General features: G+C 36.9%; 1 protein-coding gene across 6 annotated transcripts in view; it reads left to right on the forward strand.

Annotated features, from left to right (window-relative positions):
* LOC123316792 (discoidin domain-containing receptor 2-like) overlaps positions 1–22061 on the forward strand; it is a 321074-nt gene that overhangs the window by 232464 nt on the left and 66549 nt on the right. For all 6 annotated transcript variants that reach the window (XM_044903031.1, XM_044903047.1, XM_044903023.1 and 3 more), the window contains one exon: positions 1532–1679. In XM_044903031.1, coding sequence (XP_044758966.1) covers positions 1532–1679 — 148 coding nt within the window. The remainder of the gene's footprint in view (positions 1–1531; positions 1680–22061) is intronic.

The raw sequence follows: 22061 nt of genomic DNA on the forward strand, positions 1-22061 counted from the left end.
ATTTTGGGTACAATAAACGGCTAACATTTATTTTTCCTTCTTTCTATTCAGAATTCAATATTCCAAAAAAATATATTAAAACATGTTGATTGGCTTTCCAAAGATGATCTGACAAATTTTTTTTCAACAATTCTCCGTGAAATATCTGTGTGAAAGGTTTTTTGTGAATACTGAATATTTGAGATTTCGCACATAGCCGATTATTGCATCAGACCCTTCAATTCAGGTCAGCTCATTCAAATAGTTATACCCTGATATTCTAAAATCCACAATACGTCAGACGGTAGCGAACATATTCAATGGAAGAAAATTTATATAATTTTTCATCTGAATCTAAACGACTTATATTTCATCTCAATATTTCCACAATCAGAAAGATTGTGAATGAAGAGGATGACAAAGAATTTCCTTTTATTGGGAGACCCAAAAAAGTGGTGGCATTTGAGAATTTTATGTTTGAGTGAATTAATGCGAAAAGTTTACTACAGGATTTTCGATTAATGTCATCGTAGAATAAGTTCCCGAAAATTGATTTTTCTATTTTTCATCTGACTTGTCCTATACATTGTAAATGTCTTAAGGTACCGATAAATACCTAATTTTATTATTATTATATCAATGTATTAAGATCAACAGCCACAAATACGGGCCAGTTGTCCTGTTCATTGTTTATTTATGTGAAATTTTTGTTCAAAGGTGAATTTCATCTTGACTTGAAACTTCCTTTAATTCCCTTTATTTATATTGATGCAGGATGATTTTTGTTGAAGAATTTGACATTCTTGTAATTATCTGTTAATTCCTTCGGAAGATACCCATTCCCAACCACTGCATCATATGCATTTCATCTTCTGGTTAATATTTTTGAAATCTACAACTGATGTAACGTATTCAAACTTTAGCCAAAGAAGATAACGAACATTAACTCTCCTCAAACTAGTGCATATTATGATACTATACTGATCTCTTGTATTTTTCTTCCAAATAACTGAATATGGTATGCCTTCAATCAGTTTGTATAATCTTCAATTATGTTCGTCACATATTCTCCGAAGAGATTCGACATTGTGATAAAATACGTAATAACAGAAACTTTTACGTAGAACGGGCAACATAGCGCTGATTTAAAACCCAAAATTCATAAAAAGCTTCATAACCCCACATCTTCGTACTATGCAGAGTGAAATGTATCAAATTTCCATGGCCAACCGAGTGCTAAGATAGAAGTGAATGGAGTATAAATACCTTTGAAATGTGTCAGATACGAATAATATTCTCCAGATAAATTTCACATTGCCTCTTAAACTATTTTCGCAGTTATTTCACTATCGATGTATATTTTGAAACGAAACTTTAAGGTTAGATAGTACTCGAAACTATCCTAAAAATTAGTTATCGAAATACTCCTCCAAGTTCTCTTTGGACCACCTGTATCTAGATTACAAAGTAGACACTTCTCAATCCTCATTCATCAACCTGAATTTTCCATGAGACGTGGAAGAGTAGATTAATGGGACCATTTTTTTTTCAGTTGCTGAAAGGAAACTCGAATACCAACACTATTATGGAACAGAAACTGGACCCTCCGATAATCGCATCCAAGATACGTTTCCTTCCCTACAGCGAGCACGTACGGACAGTTTGTATGCGTGTTGAAGTGGTGGGATGCCCCTGGAAGGGTGAGTGAAAGAATTATTCCGAAAAAAATATCAACGAGTTGAATTGAAAGTTGCTAGGCAACCTCATTCCAAACGAGTTTGTCTATAGTTCGATTCTCCTTTTATTTGTGAAATTCAGTTGTATTAAATCGCATTACTGTATGCGTTAGTAACACTAGTGTTACTAACTACCCCAATTCCGCACCTGCCGTTTGTAATGCCTATAATATTGATTAATATTACAATAAAATAATGAGCCGTTGTACTACATGTTTTGGACTACAGTGGCACAGTTTGTGTAAGGTTTTTTTTTCGAAACGAATGGGCATTTATACAGGGTGAGTCTTTGACGCGTACAAATACACTGCGCAAAAAAATTAACGCACATTCTGAAAATCTCAATTTTTGAAAGTTAACTCTACATTGACTTTATAACTTATTTTTTATGTTCTCTCGGGAAGGTTTTGAACGAAACAAGACACATTAAATGGAAGAAAAATTCAGGATTTCACCGAATCTTATGTGAAAGAAGAGAAATGAACAATTTTCAAAATACTGAAATGCTGATAAGTGATTTAATACTTGGTATTTCCACCCCTTGCGTTAATCACAGCTCGGCAACGACGGTTCATACTCAAAATGAGTGATCTTAAAATGTTCTGATCTAATCCTTCCCAGATTTCTCCGAGTTGGATTCCTAAGTCATTAAGAGTAGCTGGATGATTTTCTGAACTTCTCAGCCTTCTATTGAGGTTGTCCCAAACCTGCTCAATCGGATAGAGATCTGGACTTTTTGCTGGCCATTCCATTCGAGAGACTTCAACCTCTTCAAGGTACTCCTGAACGATGCGCGCACGATGGGGTCTGGCATTATCGTCCATAAAAATGAAATTTTCACCAATGTATGGGGCAAATGGCACTACATGCTTTTCAAGAATGTTCCTTATATACTTATCAGCATTCATAGCTCCATTGTCAACGACCACTAAGTCTGTGCGAGCAGTCAAAGATATTCCACCCCATACCATAATCGATCCTCCCCCGAAACCATTAGTACATATTCAGGAAATAGCACTGAACATATCTTTCATGTGGACGTCTGTATACAAGGGAACGTCGAGCACAATGGTAGAGGCAGAATCTAGACTCATCTGTGAAGAGAACTCTTTCCCAATCGGCCTCTTCCCAATGGATATGCTCTCTCGCAAAATCCAAACGCGCCCTTCGATGGGCTGGGGTAAGAACTGGGCCTCTTGCCGCGACACGAGGCCTTAAATCATATTCTCTGAGGCAATTTCTAATTGTCTGAGTGCTAATTTGCACCTCATGAGTTTGCTCAAGCTGAATTTGAAGGAGGCGAGCGGTTGCAAACCGTTGTCTCAACGAAGAAACCCTCAAGTAAAGTTCTTGAATGGCAGTTGTTACCCGTGGTCTACCCTGACCTGGTCTTCAGACATTCATACCTGTCTCCCTGAATCGCTGCAACATTCTGGACACACTTGTACGGGAAACTCCAAACCTTTCTGCAATTCTTGTGTATGTCCACCCTTTTTCTCGCAAAACTACCGCTTGGGCACATTCCTCTTGGGTCAAATTGCGTGTTTCGCGTTGCATAGCGATAGAGTGTAGAAAATCAAACGAAAGAAAAACTATTGATCACTAGAATTGATCGAGAACAACTGATTTTAGAATGGAGCCAATACATTCAAAATCTGATAATATCATGTTTTTTTATTCCTGCTGGGAAAAAACATCTGTATTGAAGAAAACCGTTGAAAGTGGATAACATATGTATATGCATGATTCTGATAAAAATAATTATCATTGAGAACACTTTCAGTTGTAGAATAAATTTGAGATTTCCATAATGTGCGTTAATTTTTTTGCGCAGTGTATTTCAACAGTAGATTCTTGAGGTCAAAAGAAAGACTTTTTTCCTTTCCCATTCTCTATGGGGTATGGTACGGAGGCAAACATTTAAAAACTGCAGTTCCAAATTTTGTTTGTTTTCTGCCTTGGCCTTCGAAGAAGTTAAAGTAATTAATCCTGTTATGTGTGAAACAAACTGTAGATTTCTGCATTTTATTCCGAACCAGTGACTTCTAACCCAACCTGTCGTAGATTCGAATTCCCTGCAATAGGTTTCGTTTTATTGGTTGGTTCATACACATCAGTTGTTGTTATCTTTAAATCCTTTAATCGTATTTGTGACAGTTTCAAATTATTGCGGAATTCAACATGTAAACGTAGTACGCGACCTATCGAACATACACCCACCTTCCCCGATAAGGTCAATGTAGGACAGGCTGATCCGCTAAACCCACCAGACATGCAGAATCTTTCGGGGCTCATGTGCTCTACACGGCGCTGCAGACGCGTATCTCCCATACAAATCAGCTTCATAAAACAACATCTACGGGAGGCTCAGCTGCGTGTTCGGATTATGAAATATGATATATTTGACGTGTACGCTTTAACCAATACGCACAATACGAAACAAAGGGCCGGAATAGTAATAATTGATCAAACCGTAACCACGGTGCGGTTTGATGGAAAATTACGAGCGTTATTTCAATTGTATTGGGGAGATGATTAGAGAATATCATCTGATATTGTATGTTGAATATATTTCTCACTTGATCTTTTCATGATAAATATTTTGAATTTTTTGGACATTTATGTGTTCGTCTCTTCTAACATCTGAATGCAAATAAAAAATTATTGATTTAAATAATGGCTCTTGCATTAAAAATCATACACAATTTATCAGAATCAAAAAAATTCAGCATACGAAGACCATGTTTCAGATGGTGAGGAGATAAAATCCAATATACGAGGATATATTGAAAAATTCTTAGCCTACTAAAGAACCAAACAAAATTTCAATGTCAAAATATTTTATTACCCAACATGTTCTATTCATAATTGAATATATTTATTACAGCGAACCTGCCACGTCTCTAGACCTTTCAGAAAAAAATGTTTCTTCTTGCTCTGCAAACTAGACCTCCACAGCTCTATAACCTCTTCGTTGGAAGAAAATTTACGATCTTTTAAACTTTTTTTCAATTGAGGAAAGAGATGATAGTCGGATGGAGCCGAATCTGGTGAATAAGAAGGGTGTTCTAGTAATTTTAGTAATTCAAACCCTTAATTACGAATTATTTGCATAGTAACATGAGATTTGTGTGCATTGGCGTTGTCCTGCAAAAATAAAACACCTTTGGATAGTTTTCCGCTTCTTTCCTCTTTAATTTTTTCCGTAGTACTGCCGAATAGTAATCTCCGGTTATTGTTCTATCCTTATCCAAAAAAATCAATCATGATTACTCCATGGCAATCCCAAAAAACTGAAGCAACAACTCTTCCAGCAGAGTTTTGGACACGAAACTTCGTAGGTCTTGCAGAACCAGAGTGTCGCCATTCCATCGATTGTTGCTTTGTTTCTGGATCGTAGAAATGTACCCAAGTCTCATCTATAGTAACAATTCAGCTTAACAAGTCTACATCGTTTTCAAATCGAGCACAGATCAAATGCGATGCTTCTACCCTTGCACGCTTTCGGTCAACATTCAAAGATTTGGGGATCCATTTTGCAGCAATTTTTCTCATGTCCAAATGGACGTGAACTATATGATAAACGCGTTCGTATGAAATATTCGTTGATTCAGATATCCGTTTTAGCCCAATTCGACGGTCTCATAAAATCATGTCATGAACTGCATCGATATTTTCGTGGACTGACACAGAAACTGGCCTTCCCGATCGGTCATCATCTTCAATGGAAAATTCACCTCTTTTGAAGCTTGCAGTCCAATTTTGCACGGTGGCATACGAAGGACATTGATCATCAAATGTATTAAGCGTACCTTCGTAAATCTGCTTACCTCTTGACCCTTTTAAATACAGGTACTAGATGATGGCTCGATACTCCAATTTTTCCATTTTCACAATTTCGGTTAACATCTTCTTTCTTTTAATTCATAGCGTAACTATGGTTCACTTTTTTGTCCTCAAACTTCACACTGACACTTCTATTGAGTTATTGTTCGTTACTATGGTAACGCAATATTTTTTTCATGCATGGAACTGGTCTAGGCTAACTTGATATCATATCAATACATCCCTCGTAATTGGAACAAACCATAAAACGCACTTTTCGTGTCTTTTTTGCACCCAATGCAATATTGTAATAAATAAATAAATAAGCTTCTTTATTTCTAAGAGTTACATTCTCGAGGAGCATGAAAACTGCATGAAATTGTGTCAAAAAGAAAAAACTTTGAATCCAGAAATTCTTGCAATGTATAGGGTTCTGAATCAATAAGGTACTTTCGTAGCTCTCGCTTGAAGGTTTTATGTGGTCTTAGTTTTTGTGGCCTATTTGGTAGGTTATTGAAAAAGTTGATACATCTGTAGTGTGTACCTTTTTCTGTGAGTGTAAGTCTATGAATTGGATACATGATGTCGTTGGTTCTCGTTGGATAACTATGCCTTTTTTTAATTTGGAATTCGCTGGTATTTTGTGAGACAAATATCAAGCACTCATAGATGTATAAAGCGTATATTGTAAGAATTTTGTGTTTCTTGAAGACTCCTCTGCAACTTTCTTTAGCTTTCATTTTTGTAATGGATCTTATTGCTCGTTTTTGAATTACAAAAATATGATGAATAATGGTCATGCGAAGTCAGTGAAATGAATTAATATCATTAAGAATATCAAGAACTAGAAAATAATCCCATTATGACGCATCAATAAAAAAAAACTGATTAGGAAACCTGGAAAGAAATCGAATTAAAAACGATGTTGAATTAAATGGGAAATCGCATTATCGTTATAAATAATTTCCAGTTAAACGTGGCCACGAAAGCCACCCCAAGGAATAATAAATCCCATTTTTTCTTTTCTATATCGGGCAATCTGAATCTTTCATGCCGAGCATGACATTTAATTCCACCCTCCCTGATTCACAATTGGAAACATAAATACCCTTAAGTGGAGAAAATGGTGAACCGCCTCATTGAAATTCAATGAATAAATGCATTCAACCGAAGCTGAGATATTTCGAACGGTTCTTTATTCGTTGACAACCGGTTTCCCTTTGTTTCATCATCACCTTTCTTCAAAAGCGTTCGGTTGAAGACGTAGATTGGTAGTTCCGGCCATAAAAGTTCGCACTGAAGAAATTCAGAGAAATAATATATGCGCATTGGAAATGCCGCAATTTTATTCAAATATATTCATACATGTACGCATAACAATACAAAAATAAAGTTTGGCGTGATTTGAAAATCAACTGACAGAAACTCTGGATCATTTGCTGCATTTCTAATCTTCGCGAATGTAAAAGAATTATGTTATTGACGTGAAATAATTATAGCAGGTGTATAAGATACGGTGTAGTCGTGTAGTAGTGGATTGTGAAAGATGAGACTGTTTACAAAATAAGCTGAAATATTTCTTATCGAAGGGCATCTCGCACTGCAAAAATTGAATTCGCATCTGAATTGTGCAGGATCTAATTGGTTTTGGTTGTTCCGTCATTACGTGACCTAGTATCTAGCAAACCGGAATACAAAGAGAACATCTCAACGTGACATGCCTGTAATCGAATACAACCGTGTTCAGGTAATTTCAATTGAGTCGATACTGCTGATTCCACTCTTTGAGGAATCCTTACCGCTAATTCCATATGGTATAGAGCCTGCACAGATCCACAAATTAAGTTGAACGGATTATTTAACTGAAAAAAATAACGAGAAACAAACCGATTGAGATTATAAAACTGGCCATGAGGAAACTTAAGCTTAAAATTCTTCTAAATCATCAGGGATAGATTAGAAACACAGTTTCCGAAACTAAAATCATGGTTTATGGTTGGTTTTACTGAAATTTTATGAAGTCAGCAAATTTTCTACCAGATGTATTCAATCCATAAATGTAAGATAAAAATTATGAATTCACTTGAATGAATACAGGATGTTTCAATATTTCAAAATCGTGGGAATGAAAATGGAAACTTAGGATTGCCGAATTTTTTTCATTATTCAATATCTTGAAGGATCTTATGGAATGGCTCATTTCGATATCAACTGACAAAAAAACACTGAGGACCAAGTGTGAAAAAATAAAATATTAGTTCAAAATCTCACCCTTCGTCTAAATTATTCACTAATTTTTTTATAATGGTCATCGCAATCTTCTTCTTGTTCGAACCTTCCAACTATTGTCTTAAAAATGGGATGAAAAAGAGTAACAATAATAGCACTCTGTCATTATAAACACTTTCAACAAACAGTCTCAATTTTCTACACTTTTTTCAAACTCAATTGCACGTTACAACAATTTTTTCAAGTGACCTAATGCTAAAAGTCATGCACATAGAAGTATCCTATCGATTATTCTTCTAGAAATGCGTAACATTGGTTTTATATACGAAGATATATTGAAAAATTCTTAGCCTACTATAAAACCAAACAAAATTTCAACGTCAAAATATTTTATTACTCAACGTATTCTCCTCTTAATTGGGTACATTTATTACAGCGAACGTGCAACTTCTCTAGACATTTCAAAAAAAAATGTTTCTTCTTGCTCTGCAAACCAGACCTCTACAGCTTTTATTACCTCCTCGTTGAAAGAAAATGTACGACCTTCTAAACTTGTTTTCAGTTGATGAAAGAAATAGAGCCAAATCTGGTGAATAAGGGGAATGTTCTAGTAATTCAAACACTAAATCACGAATTTTTTGCATGGCAACATAAGATTTGTCTGCAGGGGCGTTGTCCTGCAAAAACAAAACACCTTTGAAGAGCTTTCCGCGTCTTTCCTTTTTAATTTTTTCCCGTAGAGTGGTCGGTAATGTCGAATAGTAATTTCCGGTTATTGTTCTACCCTCATCAATCATGAATACTCCATGGCAATCCCAAAAAACTGAAGCGAGAACTTTTCCAGCAGATTTTCGGACACCAAACTTCTTAGGTCTTGGAGAACCAGAGTGTCGCCATTCCATCTATTGTTGCTTTGTTTCTGGATCGTAGAAATGTACCCAAGTCTCATCCATACTAACGGTTTAAGAAGTCTACATCGTTTTCAAATCGAGCACAGATCGAACGCGATGCTTCTACCCTTGTACGCTTTTGGTCAACTTTCAAACATTTATTTTACAGCAATTCTCCTTATGTCCAAATTGACGTGAACTATATCATGAACGCGTTCGTATGAAATATTCAGTTCTTCAGATATCCGTTCAGCACAATTCGACGGTCTGATAAAATCATGTCATGAACTGCATCGATATTTTCGGGGACTGATACAGAAACTGGCTTTCCCCATCTGTCATCATCTTCAATGGAAAATTTACCAGTTTTGAAGCTTGCACTCCAGTTTTTCACGGTCGCATACAAAGGACATTGACCACCAAGAGTATTAAGCATATCTTCGTAAATCTGCTTCTCTCTTAACCCTTTTAAATACAGGTACTTGATGATGGCTCGATACTCCAATTTTTCGATTTCCACAATTTCGGTAGACATCTTCTTTTTTTAAATTTACTGCTTAACTCTGGTTTACTTTTTTGACTTCAAACTTCACACTGACACTTCTATTGAGTTATTGTTCGTTGCTATGGTAACGCAATATATTTTTATACATGGAACTGATCTAGGCTAACTAGATATCAATACATCCTCGTATTAAGCTGCAACAGTTTTGTGGCTTTGAAGATGAAATTTTATGTCACTTTAATAACTCACAAATCCTTGAAATATTGGCTGGCCAATAACTTTATTAGTGAGAAAACCTCCACAGAAATTCCAGACGCAAAAAGTGGCAAACTCACTTCCACCAATCTTCTCGATGCAATAAATGCAAATCAAGTCCTTGGCAGAGAACAGTGCGGAGTTTCCCCATAAAACAATGCTTCTACTTGGCAAAATTCGTATCATTCAAACCTGAGGACTAAATTAAAGTTCTCCTTTCGCGCCAAAAGAAACCGTCTCCTATACGAATTTAAATTTTTTCATTCTATGCAAAACGCAGTCCGGAGCTGGGTTTGAACGACGACCTGATTTAAATGGAAATTCAATGAATTTTATTGTCCTGTAGATGGGTCACTTTGCGTGACTAAGGTTCGATTCAAAATCGACCTAACAAAGAGGAATTACTGCTACAAATGACTGATTGGTTTCTCGTTTTGACTCCTCTCAAAGGAGGACTTAGGTTGTCCATGAATAATCATTAGATGGCCTCTCGGCTCTCCACAGGTTATTCTGGCTGTAGTAGAAATGGAATTGCGAACTGTGTGACGCTTTTGATTGATTGAATTTCAGTTAGTATATTGACGACAATCTTCTGAAAAACGGTGAAAAGCGGTGGAGCTTGAAAGCAGAGAAATGTTATACGTATGTTTCTAGGCCAATAGCATTTTCATTAATGTGAATTATCTAATGAATTTGAAAGGACTAATGAAATAATGAGGATGAAATCTAATAGTGTTTTAAAAATACGCGTTAAGATGTTTTTTTTTTGTGCTCATATTGTCGCTTCATGGGAAGCTACGGTGTATGACCTCATAATCAATTTATGGTGTGGAGATACCATACATTCATAGCTGAATAACGTAAGCTAGTTTCGAATGCAGAAAATTAAAATAGTTATTGAATCAATTAGGGCCAATGTTATAAATGGGAAATATTTGGGACAATGCACTAATTACAGAAACTCTAATCTGGTAACGTAAGATTGATCGATTGACAATAAAATTAGGAATCATCAAAATTTGATGTCATAAACACATCACATTCGATTCATAAGTAAACATAATAATCAATAAATAGTTGACCTTGATTACGAAAGTTCGATATTTAAAAATCGTATCAATCGTACTTCCGTTCATCGGTTATTTCGGATAGACGTTTTGACTCATAAAAAATACATGTTTATTAGTAAATATCAGACATTATCTTGTTCTACCTGAATGAATAAATAAATATAACATTTTTCGATCCCAAGAAGAAATCAATAGTGAAATATAAACATTGTTTATGTTTGAAGAATTTTTCTTTCTCAGATTACTTTCCTCACCTTTAATTCACATCTTAATTTCGATGAACCACTATCAGATCTTCCCTGAAATGTACTCATAGACCACATGGCGGCTTCCTTCAAATAAGCTTCGCTGCGGAAAGAGAGCAAACTGATTTTTGGCAAAATCGAATTCTTCAGGCCCTGTAATACACGAAGAGTAGACCCATAGGTACATAAAGAGCAGCATCTTGCCTTGGGCCTGTTTGATTAGGACAATTTGCTGTGATGATCCCAGACATACAGTCAACATAATTGAAACTTGGTTTGTTCGCCTGGAAATTTCCGAATTATTTTATGTACAAATGGGGGTTGTGTTTTTCGAGTAGGTACCTAGATTTAATTTCAGTGGAGCCCTCCAGGTACCAGACATGAGGAGTAGACTGTTCCTTTATTATGGTGAATATAGAGAATGTCACAGTAATACATCGATTGATGTAATCATTTGATAGAGAGTTTATTTAAAATCTACACTGCGCAAAAAAATTAACGCACATTATGGAAATCTCAAATTTATTCTACAACTGAAGGTGTTCTCAATGATTATTATTTTTATCAGAATTATGCATGCATATGTTATCCACTTTAAACGGTTTTCTTCAATACAGATTTTGAATGTATTGGCTCCATTCTAAAATCAGTTGTTCTCGATCAATTCTAGTGATCAATAGTTTTTCTTTCGTTTGATTTTCTACATTCGATCGCTATGCAACGCGAAACACGCAATTTGACCCAAGAGGAATGTGCCCAAGCGGTAGTTTTGCGAGAAGAAGGGTGGACATACACAAAAATTGCAGAAAGATTTGGAGTTTCCCATACAAGTGTGATCAGAATGTTGCAGCGATTCAGGGAGACAGGTATGAATGTCCGAAGACCAGGACAGGGTAGACCACGGGTAACAACTGCCATTCAAGAACGTTACTTGAGAGTTTCTTCGTTGAGACAACGGTTTGCAACCGCTCGCCTTCTTCAAATTCAGCTTGAGCAAACTCATGAGGTGCAAATTAGCACTCAGACAATAAGAAATCGCCTCAGAGAATATGATTTAAGGCCTCGTGTCGCGGCAAGAGGCCCAGCTCTTACCCCAGCCCAACGAAGGGCGCGTTTGGATTTTGCGAGAGAGCATATCCATTGGGAAGAGCTAGGCCGATTGGGAAAGAGTTCTCTTCACAGATGAGTCCAGATTCTGCCTCTTTCATTGTGATCGACGTTCCCTTGTATACAGACGTCCACATGAAAGATATGTTCAGTGCAATTTCCTGAATACTACTTACTGGTTTCGGGGAGGATCGATTATGGTATGGGGTGGATTATATTTGACTGCTCGCACAGACCTTGTGGTCGTTGATAATGGAGCTATGAATGCTGATAAGTATATAAGGAGCACTCTTGAAGAGCATGTAGTGCCATTTGCCCCATACATTGGTGAAAATTTCATTTTTATGGACGATAATGCCAGACCCCATCGTGCGCTCATCGTTCAGGAGTACCTTGAAGAGGTTGAAGTATCTCGAATGGAATGGCCAGCAAGAAGTCCAGATCTCAATCCGATTGAGCAGGTTTGGGACAACGTCAATAGAAGGCTGAGAAGTTCAGAAAATCATCCAGCTACTCTTAATAACTTAGGAATCCAACTCGAAGAAATCTGGGAAGGAGTAGATCAGAACATTTTAAGATCACTCATTTTGAGTATGAACCGTCGTTGCCGAGCTGTAATTAACGCAAGGGGTGGAAATACCAAGTATCAAATCACTTATCAGCATTTCAGTACTTTGAAAATTGTTCATTTCTCTTCTTTCACATAAGATTCGGTGAAATCCTGAATTTTTCTTCCATTTAATGTGTCTTGTTTCGTTCAAAACCTTCCCGAGAGAACATAAAAAATAAGTTATAAAGTCAATGTAGAGTTAACTTCCATTGAAATTGAGATTTTCAGAATGTGCGTTAATTTTTTTGCGCAGTGTTATTCCTGAAAGTAGTGACACTCATAATTTTACATTGAAATAATGAATCTCGAATACTTTTTTTCCACTTATGGAAATTTTTTCAATTCACGAAGATTTTATTCGACCCAGTACAATGACACCGAAAAATTTTCCTCGGTGTCACAGCTATGCTTCGGAATTCATTCTTTTTCCACAGCGGAGCTCGCGAAAGACGTATGTTTGTTCAGCAACAATGAATTATTCTGAAACAGAATGTATGCTGAATTCGCTAACGTACTGAATCCGAAAACAAATGGGGTGTTTCACGGATGACACAATAGTTCCCTTGTTCGAGGAAGGCGTTCATTACTACAGAACTGAACAATCTCGCTCCATTGTGACTGGAACTCTGAGAATCGTTCAATTAGAAATTTCCAACCATTACGTAGACACTGAACGCGAAACCGTTTAGCATTCAGCGCCCGAAAAACTATAGCCATTTGGCCGAACGTCACAAATTTGAGGCCGTTCTCTGATTTGATGGATTTACCGCCTAACGGTCAAAATAGGCTGTTGTTTCCGACAACATGCGCTGCTTCGAGGGTTGGAACCTACGAGACAAAATAAAGGAACAAACAGACATAAATTTAGGAATCGAAATGGACAGACCTTTTGAAAGTGGCATATTAGCACAGGCTAGAAGCGAAAAATTAGAAACAGTTTCGTGAATAAAGAGAATAGTTGCTACTAAGTAATAAAAATGGTGAAATTTTTATACAGGTTGTATTTGAAGGTGAGGCGTTGTTTTCAACAGAAGGTAGAACTGGTCAAAATTAAGCGTTTCACCAAAAATCACCTATACAAAACTTTCAAAATGACAAAGTTGAAAAAAAATTGAAAATGATTACTGAAATAGATCCTAATACGATCCTTAACCGTTTGTAAGCTGAATTATCGCAAAGAAAAAACTTATCTCCTGATTCGACCATGTGGTTTCGTTTAGGATATTGGCTCGTTCGATATTTACGTGGTAATGAAAATAGAAACTTAGGATTGCCGAATTGTTCTCATTTTTTTTCAGTAACTTTCACGATTTTATGAAATGGCTCATTTCTATACCAACTGACAGAAGAGACTTACGACACAAGTGTAAAAATTAGAATAATAGTTCAAAATCTCACCAATAAAATTCGTCTATATTATTCAAGAATTTTTTCACAATGGGCATCACAATCTTCTTGTTCGAACATTCCAACAATCGATGTAAAAATGGGATGAAATGGGGAAACATCATAGAACTTTTTCAAAATAACTAACATAAGCACTTTGAAGAAACTGCCTCGATTTTCTACATTTTTTTTCACCCCAAATTGCACGATAAAACAATTATGATTCTCTCAAAAGTGACCTGATGTATCTAATCAGATGCACTTGGTACTGAACCATTCATTGTCCAGCCCTATGTTTATGTTTTGTTTCGTTTTTGCGATGCCGGAGTCACCTTCCACAGTTTCGTACATGAAATTCAATGAAATTTTGTCGAACTTCTAGGGGTTATGTCTTAGCCATCTTGAATATTTTATATAGACAATTTTTGGTTGAACGACTTATTTTAATGAGTTCTACCTTGTGTCAAAAAAAGCTTCACCTTCGTAGCAAATTGCTACATGCTACCATCTTCACTCTGAGAGTTGGGAAATCTGTTGGACCTCGTTTACTAGCAGGTGGCGCTCGGATATATTCATACCCAGTAGCGACTACTGGCATCGATTGAAAGGACCATCACCTGTTGATACTTTCGACCATGGTGCTTGGCTAGCTCGATTTGTATCATAAGTTTTGTTGTTCAATGGATGTTACTTATCTGAAATCATTTTATTTATTATTATCTATTTTTGTTAATGAATTCTGCATATTTTTAATAGCATGTTTTAGTAGTAGATTTTCAATATGTTACCCAGTTGGAAAATACGCCAAAAGAAGTAAGAACTTTTTTGACACGGTGGTCGTTGGGTTCTTCTTGGCAAATCCAAAAATCACAGACGTTCTAGAACTGCTGTTGTATGAACTATCAGGACCGTGAATTGAAAACCTTATTGAATATCTCCCAAACGATTTTTTATGCCGCAATGAGTGATGATAAGGCACTATAGCATAATTCATTTTATGTCACCACCCATTCCAACCCTTACGAATACAGCGTAGTGTATTTTCCACCCTTCCCTCGAAGGGAGGTGAGTTGGGGTAAACCTTATTCAGTTTCAGAAAAGCGTGCTACCAGCTCTAGAAAATAATGTATGTTATTCTGGACCACCTTGCATGAATTATCAATTTTTCTTGTCTGCGCTGATATGTTTCAAATTATTCGTTGGACTCATTAGGTATTCAAATTTTTATTAATTTCTACCCCTCGTTGTCCCTTCATAATGAGATTCTATCAACCCCCGGTGTTCGTAGGAGGATACGCAACTAGGGATAATCTGAAAGGATTAAGTGTTATTGATAATTTTGCGGGCATATTATCTTTTAAATAGGTCGGATTGTTTACATCTGGGTTACATGGGGAGTAGCCAATAAAGGGGGAAATTGGTTAAAATTTATGAAGAAAGACAAACAAAATATAAATGAGCACCTGGGCTTGGTAGAAGTTTCAGTTGAGCCCTCTCTAATTTCATTTTAACTCGAGTTTTAATACAAAGGAATGTTTTCCGCATCAGTTCCTCAAAAATAACTCATCACTGATTTCTGTGTCTAGCAGTAGACGAACTTTTCGTTCAATCAATAGGTATTCGTATGCCCGGTCTGTATGTCTGTAGATATAGGTAGTCTTGCGACTGGAAATTTCAATTTGGAATATTCAAAGTTAAAATATTCCATCGATTCTGGGAACAATAAGCCCTCGGATTGAAATACACACAAATAGTCTCCATCATATATTTATCTTTGAGGTGGAGTTGGATCATATAAGATGATAAAAATACCTTATTTTACTAGTTTACGAGCTCTTTGAATCTTTTAAATTATGGATTATTGAGTGGGCTTTACTTCAACCCCTCAGCTGCAATTTCATCCAACCATTTTTGAAACATACCTATTATTACCATTAGGCTCTGATAAAACAGGGTTAATAGAAAAACCAAATCGTCGTCGATAACGAAAGGTATATCCATTATAAACGAAAGATTAAAGAGTCTACGTGTATTTTATTGGATCAAAATAATAATTCGGCAAATTCTTCGGTAGGAATAGATCATATTTCAATATGATCTTCAAAGTTAAATGAATCAACGTTTCTATGCAGTCTCTGTTTCTATATATTGACAATTGATGTCAAATAAAAGATTCAATTCAGAAGATTTTCGAAAATTGATTTTCGTCTGATGAAGGAGTCTGATATAGACTCCGAAACGTTACAATATAAAATTATAATTTCAAAGTTCTTTATTTTCAGTTCATTGTCAGGCAACAATTTTTTCTAGTTGATTTGCTCCTGACAAATTAGTGCAAGAATTTACGCAGGAGCAAATCGTTTATTTCACTTTTTTAATCGATTTTGTTCCAGAGATTGGGACTGAAAACCTTGAAAAGTTTTAGGAAATATATCCATTTCTGACGCGAAAAGTTATAGAGTTACCATTTACAAAAATTCAACTACCCGTACAGGGTGCATGACAAGCTCCACAATAATACATGAGAAGTTGCGTAATGTCAAATGGAAATTGAACTTTTTGAGCATTTTTCCACAAAGTAGTATATACAGAAGATGTGAATTATGTGCGTTACTTTTTACTCAGTCTGTACTCTTTACATTTCCGAAGTTCCTGAAAGGAATTAGCGATGTGCTCAGAATTTCTATATTATACAAAGTACTTCAACCGCCACCACCGTAATCGACAAAAAATTAAAAAAGCTCCGCTGGTCGGATGAGGTAGAATGAATGGAAGTCCAGGCTCAGAGTTCCCGAATTATCCCGAATTATTGAATATCCTCCATGCTTTCAGGATCTCTTCACCTGAGCTTAACGATCAGATTCAGCGGGATCGGTCCCGGAGATGCTGCGATGATGCATCGCCCTCTTCTCTCTTTATTTCGAATATCCACCCTTTTTCATAATAAATTAAGCGGTACAATCTGTTTGCTTCATGCCGAAGAATGGATTTCCATAAGCGTGGGCTTGACTAACAGTGATTAATGATATAGTTATTTGTACGATGTGGGGGGATTATTAATTACCATTAGTAATCCAACGATGGGGGACACAGGTGCGAGTGCTGTGGGGCGCTTATACGCCCCATGATGAGCTCTTCCGTTTTAAACGAGGTAAGTTATCGTATATATACTCCCTTTGTGAGTTTTGAACACCAGCAGCAAAGTCCATCATTTCACATCAAGCCAGAATGGGGCTAAGTATCCCTCCCTTCCTTGTCACGATAAGTGCTGATCGTGAATCTGTGCTATGTGCAAGGAGTTGATCGTTCCCAATTATTTTCAATAATAGAATACAGCACGAGAAAAATCCTACAACTCTCCGGAAATTTGCTCATGATTGGAGAACTGAAACATACACGGCGCAAAAAAATTAACGCACATTCTGATAATCTCAATTTTAATGAAAGTTAACTCTACATTGACTTTATGACTTATTTTTTATGTTCTCTCGGGAAGGTTTTGAATGAAACAAGACACATTAAATGGAAGAAAAATTCACGATTTCACCGAATCTTATGTGAAAGAAGAGAAATGAACAATTTTCAAAATACTGAAATGCTGATAAGTGATTTAATACTTGGTATTTCCACCCCTTGCGTTGATTACAGCTCGGCAACGACGGTTCATACTCAAAATGAGTGATCTTAAAATGTTCTGATCTAATCCTTCCCAGATTTCTCCGAGTTGGATTCCTAAGTCATTAAGAGTAGCTGGATGATTTTCTGAACTACTCAGCCTTCTATTGAGGTTGTCCCAAACCTGCTCAATCGGATTGAGATCTGAACTTCTTGCTGGCCATTCCATTCGAGAGACTTCAACCTCTTCAAGGTACTCCTGAACGATGCGCGCACGATGGGGTCTGGCATTATCGTCCATAAAAATGAAATTTTCACCAATGTATGGGGCAAATGGCACCACATGCTCTTCAAGAATGTTCCTTATATACTTATCAGCATTCATAGCTCCATTATCAACGACCACTAGGTCTGTGCGAGCAGTCAAAGATATTCCACCCCATACCATAATCGATCCTCCCCCGAAACCAGTAGTATTCAGGAAATTGCACTGAGCACATCTTTCATGTGAACGTCGATCACAATGGTAGAGGCAGAATCTAGACTCATCTGTGAAGAGAACTTTTTCCCAATCGGCCTCTTTTCAATGGATATGCTCTCTCGCAAAATCCAAACGCGCCCTTCGATGGGCTGGGGTAAGAGCTGGGCCTCTTGGCGCGACACGAGGCCTTAAATCATATTTATTCATACCTGTCTCCCTGAATCGCTGCAACATTCTGGACACACTTGTATGGGAAACTCGAAACCTTTCTGCAATTCTTGTGTATGTCCACCCTTCTTCTCGCAAAACTACCGCTTGGGCACATTCCTCTTGGGTCAAATTGCGTGTTTCGCGTTGCATAGCGATCGAGTGTAGAAAATCAAACGAAAGAAAAACTATTGATCACTAGAATTGATCGAGAACAACTGATTTTAGAATGGAGCCAATACATTCAAAATCTGATAATATCATATTTTTTTATTCCTGCTGGGAAAAAACATCTGTATTGAATAAAACCGTTGAAAGTGGATAACATATGCATGCATAATTCTGATAAACATAATTATCATTGAGAACACCTTCAGTTGTAGAATAAATTTGAGATTTCCATAATGTGCGTTAATTTTTTTGCGCAGTGTAAAAGCATGAAAAACTTTTATTTACAATTTTGTTTGGTTCTATAGTAGGCTAAGAATTTTTCAATATATCCTCGTAAAACTGAAATTTGACCTAATCAAGAAAAGGTTGACCATGAGCAAATCGCACTGTAAAAAATTTGACTAACGTAATGGAGCAGATACAATTTTAAACGAGGAGGTGTTTTTACGGACGTACAGTATGTGTAATTTGCGACGTTGCAAGCTCTATCTCTAGAAGGTCTTGAATAAGTAACTTGAACACCGAGCCAAAGACTACACGCTAGTGAACAAGGCTTTCTACCATAAACCCCCATTTTGATGGAGGATTTCAAGCGTCCGCCCCGAAAGAGGCATCCTGAAATGCTTTCTGTGTTTCTTCATGCACCCGCAGGCACATTTATCTGCACCTTTTCCCGTCAGAATCATATGATTTCACCCCGCTGAAAGGGTGTGTGACACATCAAAGTTCCGTCGGCCGCATTTCTTCTTGTTCCGAGATCTGTATAATGCAACGGAAACTATTCCAACTCCTCTGTGAAAAGCCCCTTTTCCTTTGGACAAAAATTGCCGGCCTGCATGGGTAACAAAGTTATCCCGTCAGCGTGTCGAACAGACCCGGCTTACTCCGCTCTTCCCTCTTTTTACTTGTTGAATATTAATAGCAACGTTCGCTGAAACTTTCGCAGGACCGGTTTATTGATTTTATATTGCTTGTAAACAAATTTGCGTTCGCCGCTGTACGTGACGAAATTGGTTATCAATGTTTAACTACCCGTGATAAAATGTTGAATATGTCTGGATCTTCAGACACAAATTTTCGATTCGCCGTTCTGGAATTGAATAACGCCGCCCGTCAGAGACTCATACAATAATAATTCTTTCGAATACCGCCAAGATCGTCCTCGCGAATATGGAAAGCTATTCCCAGGAGCATATTCCCGACATACACGCCTCCATCAACATATTCGATTCTCTAGGTACTGCTGCAACCGAAGCAATCGCATTTTTGTTACTCGTGCCGGACGCACTTTTTATTTCCTCTTATTGCAGATTTGACGTACGTACCTGCGAGTACATATTTGGTTAGCCTCAAAGGAAACAAGTCTTCACCGCGATCCTTATGCAGTTCTACAGGGAATTCACTCCTTTAGTAGTTCGTATATGTGGTGGACATGTATTTGAATGCTTGACGACACTGAAGGGGAAATACGAGGATGTATTGATATCTAGTTAGCCAAGACCAGTTCCATGCATATAACAAATATTGCGTTACCATAGCAACGAACAATAACTCATTAGAAGTGTCAGTGTGAAGTTTGAGGTCCAAAAAGTAAACCAGAGTTACGAAATTAATTAAAAGAAAGAAGATGTCCACCGAAATTGTGAAAATCGAAAAATTGGAGTATCGAGCCATCATCAAATACCTGCATTTTAAAGGGTTAAGATGTAAACAGATTTAAGAAGATATGCTTAATACCCTTGGTGATCAATGCTCTCCGTATGCGACTGTGAAAAATTGAACTCCAAGACCTAAAAAGTTTCGTGTCCAAAAATCTGCTGGAAAAGTTCTTGCTTCAGTTTTTTGGGATTGCCATGGAGTAATCATGATTGATTTTTCGGATATGGGTAGATCAATAACCGGAGATTACTATTCGACATTACTGTCCACTTTTCGGAAAAAAATTAATGATAAAAGACGTCAAAAGGTGTTTTGTTTTCGCAGGACAACGCCCCTGCACACAAATCCCATGTTGTCATGGAAAAAGTTCGTGATTTAATTGTTGAATTACTAGAACACCCCTCGTATTCACCAGATTTGGTTCCATCCGACAATCATCTCTTTCCTCAACTGAAAAAAGTTTAAAAGGTGGTAAATTTTCTTCCAACGAGGAGGTAAGAAAAGCTGTGGAGGTCTGGTTTGCAGAGCAAGAAGAAACATTTTTTTGAAAGGTCTAGAGACGTTGCAGTTCGCTGTAATAAATGTATCCAATTAAGAGAAGAATATTTTGTCATCGAAATTTTGTTCAGTTCTATAGTAGGCTAAGAATTTTTCAATATATCCTCGTGTACCGATGATCCTCACGAATTTCTAGTCGTTGTATCTATATTTCACACATATCCACTCACGCTGGATAAATGAACCTTCTAGCTAAATTTAATGAACAACGACAGTCCAATTCATTATTTGAACCAATCATAAAACCTGTAATGGACTCAAACAAAAATCCCGAAATTTCCTGGAATGGCAAAAAAGTCACAGCCAATTCCACTTCGTGAAAGCGAATAATCCAGCAACTAACACAAAATCCAGTTTGATGTACGCAATTCAGCTGGCATAATATAGGTCACATAGGAGAGTTTTTGAGTTGATGCCTATGGTATATACGGGAGAATAATCACAACGTTTTGTATTATCGTTAACCATTGTGCGACAGTCACAAGTGCCAGGCCAGCCCTAATGGGACATTCTATCATGGAATAGCTGATATCCATAGATAAATAATTATTTACTGATTCGATATCGCCTTTTATGTTTTTGAGCGAGTTGGTTCTGGAAATTTGTGACAGTCCACATAAAATCGAGTATCATACAGCGGATGATTCATTTTCGAATTCCCATCGTTTCGCATGAAGTAGTGAATGTTTTCGATAAATGCAGAAAATGATAACATTTCGCTCTTTTCCAACTTGAATTGTGTCAGGGAATCGATGATTACAAAATTCCACGCTAAAATAGTTCCAAGAATATTTATCATAATGGATTTTGCCAAGTAGGTATGGTCTGCACGGAATCAAGACGATTCGAAGTTCAGACTGTATTTTTCCATATACAGGCTGAGTCTTCGGCATGTTCACAGAATACTTTCTTACCATAAAACTCATTCGACTGAATTCGAAGATTAGTAGCCTGGACAATGAGACATGAGAAAAATTGCTGCAAAATGGATACCCAAATGTTTGAATGTTGACCAAAAGCGTGCAAGGGTATAAGCATCGCGTTCGACCTTAAAAGTTAACAGTTCTTGCTTCAGTTTTTTGGGATTGCCATGGAGTAATCATGATTTATTTTTTGGATAAGGGTAGAACAATAACCAGAGATTTCTATCCGATATTACTGACCACTCTACGGAAAAAAATTAAAGAGAGAAGACGTGGAAAGCTAACCAAAGGTGTTTTGTTTTTGCAAGACAACGCCACTGCACTCAAATCTCATGCTGCCATGCAAAAAATTCGAGATTTAGGGTTTGAATTACTAGAATACTCCCCCTTATTCACCAGATTCGGCTTCATTCAACTATCATCTCTTTCCTCAACTGAAAAAAAGTTTAAAAGTTCTTAAATTTTCTTCCAAAGAGAAAGTAATAAAAGCTGTGGAGGTCTGGTTTGCAGAGCAAGAAGAAACATTTTTTTGAAAGGTCCAGAGACGTTTTAGGTTCGCTCTAATAAATGTAACCAATAAAGAGGAGAATATGTTGAGTAATAAAATATA

Source organism: Coccinella septempunctata, chromosome 1, assembly GCF_907165205.1.
Source record: "Coccinella septempunctata chromosome 1, icCocSept1.1, whole genome shotgun sequence".
Taxonomy (NCBI): domain Eukaryota; kingdom Metazoa; phylum Arthropoda; class Insecta; order Coleoptera; family Coccinellidae; genus Coccinella; species Coccinella septempunctata.